The 12,671-nt window shown below is 39.7% G+C and overlaps 1 protein-coding gene across 2 annotated transcripts; it reads right to left on the bottom strand.

The window, feature by feature from the left end:
- Positions 1 to 485: 485 nt before the first annotated feature.
- On the bottom strand, positions 486 to 12,460 carry LOC128356000 (macrophage-stimulating protein receptor-like). 2 transcript variants are annotated; one of them, XM_053316414.1, is made up of 21 exons: positions 12,301 to 12,460; positions 10,299 to 11,591; positions 8,602 to 8,778; positions 8,316 to 8,435; positions 8,016 to 8,186; positions 7,746 to 7,912; positions 6,989 to 7,118; positions 6,726 to 6,862; positions 6,416 to 6,595; positions 6,192 to 6,291; positions 5,679 to 5,909; positions 5,403 to 5,549; positions 5,125 to 5,287; positions 4,822 to 4,911; positions 4,044 to 4,253; positions 3,868 to 3,948; positions 3,595 to 3,776; positions 3,343 to 3,452; positions 2,063 to 2,228; positions 1,844 to 1,980; positions 486 to 1,693 (listed from the first exon to the last, which is right to left on the bottom strand). In XM_053316414.1, exons 2-21 carry the CDS (start codon positions 11,505 to 11,507, stop codon positions 1,462 to 1,464), a joined length of 4,140 nt encoding a protein of 1,379 aa, XP_053172389.1. In that variant the 5' UTR covers positions 11,508 to 11,591; positions 12,301 to 12,460; the 3' UTR covers positions 486 to 1,461. The 2 variants fall into 2 exon arrangements, with proteins under 2 accessions (XP_053172389.1, XP_053172390.1); XM_053316415.1 differs by having other exon boundaries at positions 4,837 to 4,911.
- Between the last annotated feature and the right edge of the window lie 211 nt (positions 12,461 to 12,671).

The raw sequence follows: 12,671 nt of genomic DNA, 5'->3' as shown, positions 1-12,671 counted from the left end.
GAGGACAAGGATGAACTCAGAGCTGCTGTCTCAGACCTGTGTCATTGCACTGAGTGTCTTTTTTTCTTCAGCAACTTTGATGATCCTCTTTCATGAAGGACTACTTTCGTTGTAGTGATCTGCATTCCCCCACTACACTATTTAAATAGTTAGGAATAATATTTTAGGTGAAGTTTTTAGGTAAAACTGTCTCGTTTGCCCATCTGCAGCATAATCTCTTTCTTAGTGTTCACACTGAATGAGGCAAATAAAAAAGTCTAGGGAGACGTTATGTTTATGTGCAACCATTTATCTGTATAAAACACTCTTTGCAGTGCAACCTCCAGTACAGCAAAGCAATACCATCAGTTTGATCCTGAATGGAAGAAGCAAAAATGCAGCAATGACAAAAAATGATCAAGTATATCCCTGGTAGTAAGAAAGCTGGATGACATAAACCCTTTTGGTTGATTTAACCAGACTGCATTGTCAGTCCAAAAGTTAAAAAAAATCAGTGCATACATTATAAAATGCCATAGATTGTCTAATTACCTGTGGAGATCATTTTAATCACATATGAGAAAATGAGAACAATTTCCCAAACTCTGCATTATGAACAATTATGAACAACAATGTAATGCTATGTTGATTGAGTTGATAGATTGTTACATTTGCGCAGTGAAACAGCTCATTTGGCTGTCTGAGATTCAGGTGAACTGTTTGTGTAACTCCTTTTTGTGTTGTGTGGTTTTGCTGTAGTGCAGAGCTTCACTGCAGCAGCAAGTATTTACGCTATGGAAGGATGATTTGGGTGCCCTCTAGTGATAATGACAGGTACTTGGTAAAACACATATCGGTTGTGTGTTTCCAAGTCTCAGCTGCAATCTGCACAGAACAGAAACCTTACTGTATAATTTAGAAAGTGCAGAGATTTTTGATTATCGATCGCTCTAAATCTGAGTAGATTGAGTGAATCTACTGATTTCACATGTACTTAGAAAAATATGACAAAAAAAACCAACCTAATAAATCTTGACCCCTGAGCACAAGTCAGCATTCATGAATCCCTTGTTAACAGTCTAAAACACAGATTTAGATACATATTTATGTATAACAGCATAAAATGTACCCTTTTCTACAAATCTGAAAAAACAAAAGCACATTCTACATTCATTTTGTCTCATTCACACTTGTGCTTCAGATGATTAAAAAAACTCTCATTTACATGCTATGTCTATTTAGCTACAAACAGTATGTAGTAACAGGATGGGGGACTTCAAGTGTGATTTTGTCTCAGCTCCAGTAAGAGTTTAAGGTACAACAGTGTCTTTTAAATCAGTAGCCAAACCTTCATGAACTCAGGTTTGTGGATATGATCAAGAATTGATGTCACATATAAATGGATCGAGGGCAAGCTGTCCTTTTTCCTGTATGCTTTGACCAGCTGTTTTCCTGTCAGAGAATATTAGGGCTTCAAGACCCTCAGCTGGCAGCATCACTGTCTCTGTCCAAGTCTGAGTTCTCGGCCTCATCTGCAGATTCAGTCAGTGTAGGGTAAGGCCTTGGCTGGTCTAGGTTGACATAGGTAACCTTCAGACTGATGTAGTGCTCTCCTTCCAGACAGGACAGGATGTGTTGTACTTCTGTAACCAGGCTATGGAAGCTAGGTCTGCACTCAGGCTCTGGGTCCCAACATGTCAACATGATAGAATAGCTGTGGAATGATTCAATGTGTAAATGTGTCACTGAAGAAGTACATGAGTAAATATGTAAGCCAGTAAGTAAACTATTGAATGATGGCCACAACTGATATATAACACAAAAATAAATCTCCCAAAGATGCTGAAACAAATGTGTTTCTTACAGAGTATCCGGGCAAAACTGTGGCTGTGGAAGCCGGCGTCCCTTCAACAAGTAGTGTGTGATGTCATATGGGTCCACATTTGGATATGGGCTGGCACCTCTGGTCAACAACTCCCACATCAAGACACCGTATGACCACTGTAAAACACATAAGCAGTGTAAGCCAGTTGTAAACATAAATTAAATAAACATTTCAGTCAACTGGATTATGTACACTCACTACGTCTGATTTGGTAGTGAACTTCTGTGTTTGCAGGCTCTCAATGGCCATCCACTTCACTGGCAGCTTTGCCCGTTTATGATCTTGAATGCTGTAGTACTCCTTGTCATAGATGTCCCTCGCCATGCCAAAGTCAGCCACCTTCACTGTGAAGGTTTCATCCAGCCTGAAAAGAGAAGGAAGAGCTTAAAGTGATGGTTCGGCATAATTTTGACCTAGTGTCATATGCACCATGAGGTCTATCTAATCAGCGCCATCAGCCGAATGGTTTAGTACAGGCGCTAACGGGACCACCAGTGTATCTCGTAAATTAGCCCACTAATAATGCCTGGATTGTTATCAAACTTCTACAGTAGTACAAATAGGGTCTTTACTCATAAACGCATTGGAAAGTTTGTAAGTACACCAGGAGTTTATTAAAATAAACGCTTACCTGATGGCTTTTACTCTGCTGCTACTGCTAAAGCTGTAAACATTGTTGAAATATCACGAGATCCTGCACAGCACATCTAGAGATCTGTGTGGGAACTCGCGAGATGTTAACAGCTTTAGCAGTAGCAGCAGAGTAAAAGCCATCAGATAAGTGTTTATTTTAATAAACTCCTGGTGTACTTACAAACTTTCCAATGCATCGATTTATGAGTAGAGACCCTATTTGTACTACTGTAGAAGTTTGATAACAATCCAGGCATTATTAGTGGGGTCATTTACGAGATACACTGGTGGTCCCGTTAGTGCCTGTACTAAGCCATTCGGCTGATGGCTCTAACTCCATTATTTTGCGACCAAATGAAAAAAAAAGGCTGAGGCGCTGATTAGATAGACCTCATGGTGCATATGACGCTAGGTCAAAATTACGCCGAACCATCGCTTTAAAGAAAGACTGTTCCTGTTCAGACAATGTATATTTAGAGTGAAGGCATCCTCTAGAGGATCCAGACAGAACTTTAATTTAGGCCAATTTAGAAAATCATTACCCCATTAGAGGTCTGCTGTACAGGTGGGATCCAGAATAAGTGAAAAGTCAGACACTGAGAACAGTATCCATCGTATGTACCAATTGTACCTAAGAAATGTTCTAAAATATCAACCTGTTATTTTAATATGCATGGACAAATGTACAGACCACATGCATCAGAAAGACTACGTTAACTGCACCTTTATGATACACCTAGATGACACATTGGTTTTTCAGCATAGTCTCTGTGTCTTGGTAGGTGAGACCTAGCTTTTTCACTGACATGTCATGGGCCAGTAATCAGTGTATGATTCACACTCACATGCAGTTACGCGCAGCCAGGTCTCTGTGGACAAATTTCTTCTGGGCTAAATACTCCATCCCATTGGCAACCTGCAGCCCAAAGCCGATCAGGTCTTTTACTGTCGGGTTCTGTAGATGACAAAGAAGTAGTAAAACAGCTGACTAGCCCAAAGCACATGTGTTAAAATAGTAAAAACCCTCATCAGAGGAACACAGCAAATATTCCTGGTCATGACCCAACTGGTTCAGAGAGCTTCATTACGTAATTTACCCTTTTTTCAGAGCGGATGAAATGACGCACATCCCCATGTTTCATATATGGCAGAACCACCAGAGGGAGCCCTTCTTTAGGCAGCATGATGCCCAGCAGAGACAGGATGTTAGGGTGGTGGAAACCTTTCATGATGATGCCTTCTCTGAGGAACTGGTCCACCTCTCCTAAATCTGTGATCCCTATTAATACAACAGATTCTCTTATACAGACTAATCCAACTGGTAAGAGCTCATATAATGAACATTTCCATTATAAGAGGTTTTAACATACTGTTCAATGATTTAACAGCACAGTGGGTCTCTTGCTTATTGCTGTCTATGAGGTATCCATGATATACTGTCCCAAAGTGACCTGAATACAAAGGATGGAGAAAAAAAGTGTCTTTAGGTATTTTTGTGCCAAAAGAAAAACAAAGAAAGGACCAACATTAAATCCACAAGGCTCACCTTTGCCAATAATCTGATTATCCTCAATTCGAAGCATCTCAGCAGGGATCAGGACATCTTTGACCTCTTCAAGGAGTTCAGAGCTTAAACTGACCATTGAAATATTGTCCCGTGGCACTAGAGGAATGGCCAGATGATCATAGCTGGCAGCGTACAGTAAACCACGGAACGCCATTCCTCCTGAACCTGACGTTTGACTGGACAGATCAACTGGAGCACACAGAGGAAAACACACAAGGGAGGAAAAACTAAAGTGAGCTGTATAAAATGATTATTTTGGTGCCACCCAAACAAACACCAACAGAATATGAAAGATTTTCTCAAAAAATTCCCATCTATAAAGATTCTACACTTTATTGAAGAGGTTGTTTTATTCCATTACTTTTAATCTTGGTGACAGATTACCTATGCTTTTTTCCATGCATGTATTTCTTTAAAAGTCTCTGCAAGTATAAAAACACAAATATGAAGTACATAAAATGTGTTTAAACGTCTCTTTTATTTTGTTCCTTCTCTTTTTATGAGTGGCTGTTCACAGTGTGACTGCCTGTTGTTTGAGCATCATGAATCTGGAGAACGGTATCTCGCTTCTGTATATGCTGATGGTGTGTGATGGAAGTGACAATAAACTGAACTGAACTGAAATGAACTTCTGAGGGCTACTGCAGCACTGGGTGTGCAGATATCAGATGGAGAAGAGGGAAGGGAATGGCTAGAAGGAAGAATGGATTTATATTTGTAATATGGATTGATAAATTAGTGAAATGGAGAGTCTCACCTCGTCTGTAATCACCTGTTGGTGAAAAATCTGGATTGCTGCCCAATCGGCTCCGTGAAAGCATTGTTGATAACCGATTCTCTATGCTGGCTAAAAGAATACATTTGAAAATGAAAATTGCTAAACAATAAACTCCAAAATTATACAATGAGGATGAAGGAAAAGGTAATTTGTCATTTGTTAAGTTAATAATAAACAGACCATGGCACAGAATGAACATCCATTAGGAGTTCATTTTTTCAGATTATTATTTGCAAGTTTAGTAAATTGTATTAAGACATAGTGTAGTTGAATTTTTCTCACCTCTCTTTTTCTTTCTCAAATGGATCATCACAAGTAATGCGAGTCCAGCCCCTGCCACCAAGGCAGCAAGGATACCCAGAACAATGCCCACAATAACTGTGTTGTAGTTGTACTCATCAGGGATCACAGTACCAACATCAAAAACATCCCCGTTCACAGATACCTACAGTTGTGGAGTGGAACAGGTAATAGCTCATGTTAAATGTAATGATTTAATTACAGTATAAATGTGCATATATTTGGGTTAGAGTTTATTATTTAAAAGCTGATGTTCTTACCTTGACAGGCAATCCCTCACTGGGGATAACAAGGCCTTTAGGAATCCTGCAGGTCAGCTCATTTGACAGAACCTGAGCTTTACAGTTCACACCCCCAATGGTCATTGTGATCTTCATACATGAGTTCACAGTATTCAGTTTGTTATGCTGTTGTTAGGTGAGAAAGATGGTCAAAAGGTAAATGACAATTTGTAGGTTTCATGCAGAGGATATGAGATTTGAATACTAACATGTTGCAAATTGAGTTAAAAAATAGATGTGGGGAGAATAACATACATGCAGTGAAACCTCAGTCTCTCCTGGCTTAAGAAGTAATACATTGTCATCATTTTCAAAGGGAATGACTTTGGCATTGGGATGGTAGTCAAAACGTCTTGACCAGATGTTTCTTTTTCCATCCATGTGAATTAAAATCTCTCCAGTGTCAGACTTTTCCTCTGACATATCCTGTGACATAGTAGGAGCTTGACACTCCATATGGGTGGCATTTGCCTTGCGGTTACAGACCTGAAGAGAAATCAGTACATGAAATAGTGTTTGAAATCACAACAAACTGCTTGGCATAATAAGAATACTTCAAAAGTACTTCAAAATGAGATTATGGCTGACTATTCATTGATGAAATTCCAGTTCACAAACTTCACTTCAGTTGATGTGTTATAGTAAATAGATGGTTATGTTTCATCTACCAGCTCACAGGACAACGTTTAATTCATTGGTTTGAATTTAAATGAACTTAATTTAACTCAACAATGTAGTTGTAGGATAAAGTCAAAGAAAAAAACTTACTTGTTGATGAGACTCCATGGGGTGACTTTTGGAAATATACTGGACCACAGTTTTGTGGGCAGAGTCAAGATTCTGACCCTCTATCAGAAGCTTGGAGCCACTGTGTGATAGTACAAATTAGCATTGTTAAATTTAATATTGATATTGCTTTACTGTTTGTTCTACTATATGATGAGGCAATGGAGGGTATTATTTTCAGTTGTATTACTTAGTTTGTGTCCTACCTTCTGAAACTGCAGTGAGGATATACAGAGGTTATAATAGGGTTTTCCTTGTACAAAAACATCTTAGTGGTAGTAACTTCAAAGTTGTCAATGACAACTTTCACAGGTACCTTCCCTACACCTGTTCCAGCCGCTGTTTGGCAGACAATTGAAGGTAAAGTCTCACTTCCATCGGAAGCACTGAAAAGAATCAAAATCACAGTAACCAAATGTGTTCCACACTAAAGGGATGTCTGAGTGACATTAATATGGTGTTGACCATAGCCATGAGTTAGCATGAAAGAGAGAACGAATCATCTATGTTGCTCACCTGTGAATGTTACACTTTCTATCGGCAATGAAGACATCTCTCTGTATCCCACACCCAAGATATTTGCCTGTCAATGTAACCAGCGTTCCTCCAAATACGGGTCCATAGTCAGGTAGGATTTCTGTTATGCTTGGCTCCTGATTACACAGTGATTATTTTATCACTTTACAGTATAACATGACAGTCTACATATTATTTTGATCAATAAATATGTGTTGATACATCATTCTAAAACTGTCACAATTGTATGAAAATGATCTCACCACAAAAGAGAAGCCATGCACCCGTTCAGTGCCTTCAATTGAGTAGCGGCCCTCCACGTCACCTTCATGCACTTCCAGAATGATTGTAAGGTTCTGGTTTGGCGTTTTGTCATGAACCTTGCAAACTAGCCTGTATAAATGATACAAAGGGTAATGTGTCTATGAATTATGTAGCTGGAAATATTCTAGTGAGCCAACAGCTTGATAGAGATACAAATGTAGCTACATAACAAAAACATTTACTGTACCTAAAAAACTGTTTGAACAATACACAAGAGAATGCTACAACTACTGTGTTTGTCCATTGCTTGATACTCCTCTAGAGGTTTTGTTTTTGAATACTTCTATAACAAAGACATTTGTAAATGCTGCATTGATTTAAAAATGGAACATTTGCAAATTTCTGAATTTAAGTCCAAATTTAGTCCAAAGATTTTTTTCAGATGAATGTTCCTAACGCTCTGAGAAATGTATTTTCCCTCTTAAGTTAAATTAATTATTAAAATCCTGAAAAATCAGTTGTCTCAAATATGAAATATGTCTCAAATGTTATAAAAATCTGAACTTTTCCACCAAATTTTTAAAATAAATTACGTTTTTGTTTTGTTTTACACACCTGGTCTTCTTGGGCCTGCTTGGTCGCTGAAACCTGCACTACAGTTCATTTGATAGCTTGTGGCCAGCAGTGTGCAGGACTCTCAACATAAATGTTGAACTGTGTGCAGCAATGTATCTATTTTGCATGTGTGCAACTTACTCTTGACTATTGCTCTTTTCAGGCAGGACAGTGCACAAGGTCCCAGAGCCCACTATGATGATGTGGGTTTTTCCGTTCATGATGGCTGGTCGCAGAGGAGATTGAAACTCCCAACCACACAACGTCAGCATTGTTTCACTACCAGCAGGTGCCGTTTTAGGAAAAAACTGTAAAGAAAAGGATTCACATCCAGAATAGCAATCACAAACTCTGATTAATGGTGTTTAAACTTGTTGCATTGGCATCAGTTACACCAAGTAGTAGTTCTACCTCTGTTATGACAGGGGCACAAGAGTTTTTGTCCCACTTCGATGTGCACTCATGTTGCCTTGAACAGATTCCTGAACACCACCCACAGTTCATGAAGCTTGGAGCCATCAGACACATGGAGCATGTCATAAAATGTGCACAACCTGGTCCAACAGATGGCACCTTGAACATCTTGATCAGGAAGAGAGTAAACAAGGATAGGAAGGAAGTGAAAGGTTAAAAAAAAGAGTCAATAGGGGCTGGGTTGGGGGAAAAAACAAGCTAAAAGATAAGTTGCAGTTGATATTACTCAAAATGTACCTTATTTCCAATTACAAAAAGAAGTGAATCTTCTGAGTACACAGCTGCTGTCCTGGATACATGGGTCTCTCCAAGAGAATAGTTGGCAAAAACAATAGGCCTGAACGTCGACAGAATGACCTAAAACAAAGAGGTTTTGTCACATGGATATACATGGAGTACACCTGTTTCTAGCTGACAGAGTTAAAATGTACAGATCTTTAGTTTATAAAATTAGCACACAACAAAATGACTTTATTGAAAGTCACAACTTTCTTTACTATTTTATCCCAAGACATCTTGCTACCTGGAGTATCCTGCCATCTGAGGTACCAAAGTGGCCCAGTGTATGATTCCCAATTGTGGTGACCAGGACAGCGGTGAACAGGACATCACTCATCTGCTTGTTGAAGAGGTCTAGTCTATGGTATGGCTTTGACACCAGAGTGGGTTTGGCACTGCATGTGTCATTACCCTCAGAGCTCTGTACAGACAGATAAAGAAGTGTTGGTACATGGTTAGAAATGGTTCTCTGTCAGCATTACTCTCCTTCTAGGAACACATAAAGACATGCATACTCTTGTGCGTGAGAGAAAGAGGGGTGGAAGCAAAGAGAATCCTAATTTATCCCTTTAGAGAGTAACTGCTCTAGCCTCCAGTCACTGCAAGAAGATGTGAGAGGAACAAGGTCATAAAACAGCAGTGACTCTAGCTCCAAAGGTTGACTTGTCGTCTGTTTCTAAGTGCAGATTGCTCACAACTGAAACTGGACTTTACATACTTTCACACACACAAAGCAGTAAATGAGAGATAGGTGTGGATGGTTGGCAGAGTGTGAGTCACGGTAGTTAATGAATGGTAATAATTAAAAAAACAACAAGCAAAAACCCCAAAAACAGGATATGTTAAACTAATGGTAAACATTCCACTACAAAGCAATTTAGTTAACCTGCCCCAGCATGCCCCCGTTCGTTTCCAACCATTTGAGTGCCTTAAATTCAGGTCATTTGATTTTTTTCAGTCACGTTGCAATTTGGCATTTTAGGCCTGAAAACATAATGTCTACAAGTATAACACAAAATACACTACTTGATACTAACATTTTAAGACGACAGGACTGTTATTATTTCTCTCTGCCCCTCACCTCTTCGATATTCTTCCTATTTCCTGCTCAAATAAAATGTGTGTATGCCAGGCACAGTCAAACACCAACCCTCCCTTTGAAATTCCACCTTTTTATCAGCGGGATTTATAACTTGAGTTTGTTGGCACACATTCCTGTGGGTGTACACATAGCTCAGTTTGAACTCCATAAAAGGAAAGGACCACACCTTTATTATTTTGTTGGGAACCATAGCCCAATGCTCTATTCCGTCTTTCTGAGAGTAAACTCTGCATGTTGTTCTTGGATGCAACCTGCCAAGCTGCCTTTAACTTCCATTTTCAATTCAGGGTTCGGACCAGAACACAGTTTTAAAAATGAAGATCACAGCAGCTGTAAGATTTCATGTAAACACTGTGATTAAATAAATTATTAAAATAAATTATTAAGTGTTATTATAGATGAATACATTTATCTTAATATACATATCTGATGAAACAATATTCATATCAGAGGTCTGTACTGTAAAGAGCTGCCACTCTTTCACTGAGAAAAAAAGCAGAGAAACGGTGTGGCAACGTGCAGGTCACTGTACCGAGTCATCCACCCCTCCCAGTTCTCTCTTCTAGGCCTGATCTTTCTCTACACACCTTTTATACAATGTTTTAGGAGTAAAGATTTAGTGTGTTCTGAATGTAGTGCAATAGCTATCCCTTATTGCTCAAAACAATATAAAATATAAACCTGTAAGCTCAATGATAAACTATCCTCTTCCAATCCCAGGTGACTTAATTACACACTGTTTGTCTGGATAGGTCACTTCCTGTCTGGGACACAAGGCGACCTTTGTACTGTTCCTGTGCTCTGATGACAGTCAAGTTTAAAAAAAAACAGTTACTCACTTCATGTGGGCAGCTCTCGCAGGGCTGGAAGTGACAGACACCTCTGGAGAGCTGCTCTGTACCTGACTTGCAGCAGGTGTCGACGCCTTCGTCAATCTTCTGGTTTATTTTGGCCAAAGGGAAGGCACACAGGGCTGAGTTCTTTTGAGGTTCACCACGCTCATTCACCTCTGCAAACACCCCATATAAAATGTCTTCTGTCTCGGACACTCTCAACTCATTAGCCAAGTCCTTCCCTGCTCGCCCAAAGTAGGCCGCCTGTAGCCCATTATACACAATGTCCCTGTAATCCTCTCTCCTTCTCCTCCTGCGCTTTGGATCATACCGGCAATCCAGGACCACCTCTCTGTACATCCAGGTCTCGGGAATTAATATGGGCAGTCGTCCCAGATGAGTCTGAAAAGCTGAGTCGCTATCTGAGGGATTTTCCCTCTGCATGGACATAAAATAGACATAATCCTTGGTGGAAAAGCTGTAGATGTAATCAATACTGTAAGAGTCCCGTAGACTAGGGAGCACTGTCAGGCCATTAATGATCATATCAAAGCCATCTTCAGTTGAAAGCGGCCTCAGCACTGATATTGATCTCCTTGGATATCTCTCTGTTACTTTGCCATTGACAGAGGACGCAACAAAGAAGAACGATGTGGCTCCCTGTTCAACAATAGTGACTTTAGTACCAAGTGGGCTGGCCAGACAGTCAGGACAGTTAGACGGAGAGTTTTGCTCTTTCTTGTATAAACACCGAGGCTTAGGCTGTGGAACGCTTATGTCAATGAAGTAACAGATCCCATGTTGAGTGCTCCCACAAATGTACAGGTAGGGTAAGATATATCCAGCGGGATCCAAAAGTAAAACCTCATTGTCGGTGTCCACTGGATCCCCAGGATCTGTTTCTATGTCACACAGAGGACAGGTTTCACAATCAGGACTGCCAACAGGTCCAGTTTTCACCCCCCATATTTTTTTTAGGGTGCCGTTCACAGCCTCTATCACATTCTGTGATGCAACATACACATCTAGGTTTTGCACATCCAAGTTCACTGCTATGTTCTGTATAGGTTTTTCTGTTTGGAAGTAGGGGAGAGAGTAATTTACTGTGAAATCCACCAGTCTGTGGGGAGGAGTAGCTGGACATGTGCGCTGTCCTGCAGCAGTTTGTGTTTGTATCCATACGCATATTGTCAGTAAGGCAGCCCACGTGACCATCTCAACACCACAGTCCACAGTGATTGTGTGCTACCTATAAGATATTTTCTTCAGTGAGAACATTCTGGAGAACCAGCAGGAGCTCTGTGAGGGGAAAGAGAGAAGGAATGTTGAGATTTTACAGAAAGAGCAATAAGAGATTCACTGCTTGTCAAAAGGGACATGGACATTGTAAACATTCAAGCTTGTTTAAAGTGGGAAATGCAACACAAGGAACTGAGGAAAGAAAACTATCAGCTGTCTGTTTTCTTTCCGAGCCTTGTGATTTAGCAGTTGCTGCTTTATCTACAGTTTCAGATGAATAAAGTTTGATATCTAAAGTAACTGTGAAATGTATTGAGATATAAAGCCAGTGGAAAAATAAGTGAGTCAAGATAAAAATCTGTGAACAAGACGTGACTTGCTCTAACATGTGGTGCAACTATGGAAATGTTCAGCCCCCGAGAGCCATACACAAAATAAACATGCCAGAAAATAAACGAGATGACTACAATTAAATGTAATTTTTCCAAAATTCCTTAATTAATTCCTTAATTCATAAATGCAAATGGTCCAGTAATTATATAATTATATATAGAACTATATTCCCACTCTTATTACACCACTGGGCAACTACTTTAAAAGTTTAAAAACTGAGAAATGTAACTCCTACAATGTAAGAAAGCACAACTAAATGAATGAACTGTGATTTACAGTGAGAGTACATGATCAGTCATTCATAAAGTTTGACCAACAGCTATCCTATCTATCTAAACACTATCACTTCATAAAAAGACATGTTAAACAATCTTACCTAGCTTTGAAAATGGAAGTTTTGTTGTCCTTTGCTCGACAGTCTCAAAATCTGAATTCTTTTCCAATCAAAAGTCCTGTTTTTTTTTTTTTTTTGCCGCTCCACTCCCTGACCTGCAGAGACGTATCCAGCTGACAGGGAAGAGTATCAGTCTGACACTGGATTTACACTGACGCTCAACTACATGACACCAGTGAGTCAAGCTGCAGTCAAGGTGAACAACAGGATGTTACGCTCACGTTCAACATTAAAGCATGCCATGACAAGCCCTCGTGGTGGGAGTGCAATGATAAAGCAGAGCCATTTTTCCCAAGGTCCCTCATCTGATCAGTTTTTTGCTTTTAGACGTTTTATTGCAGTAAGTGTATAAA

The sequence above is a fragment of the Scomber japonicus genome, chromosome 3 (genome assembly GCF_027409825.1).
Source record: "Scomber japonicus isolate fScoJap1 chromosome 3, fScoJap1.pri, whole genome shotgun sequence".
Lineage (NCBI taxonomy): Eukaryota > Metazoa > Chordata > Actinopteri > Scombriformes > Scombridae > Scomber > Scomber japonicus.
This window is presented reverse-complemented; position numbering and strand designations above follow the sequence as displayed.

What these genes read in the sequence shown, in the direction of transcription:
- LOC128356000 (XM_053316414.1), bottom strand. Translation starts at nt 11,507, where the DNA reads ATGGTCACGTGGGCTGCCTTACTGACAATATGCGTATGGATACAAACA. An exon ending in TCATCCGCTCTGAAAAAAGG is followed by an intron (nt 3,453 to 3,594) that starts GTAAATTACGTA and finishes TGTCATCTACAG; the next exon opens with AACCCGACAGTAAAAGACCT. An exon ending in CAGTTTTGCCCGGATACTCT is followed by an intron (nt 1,694 to 1,843) that starts GTAAGAAACACA and finishes ATCATTCCACAG; the next exon opens with CTATTCTATCATGTTGACAT.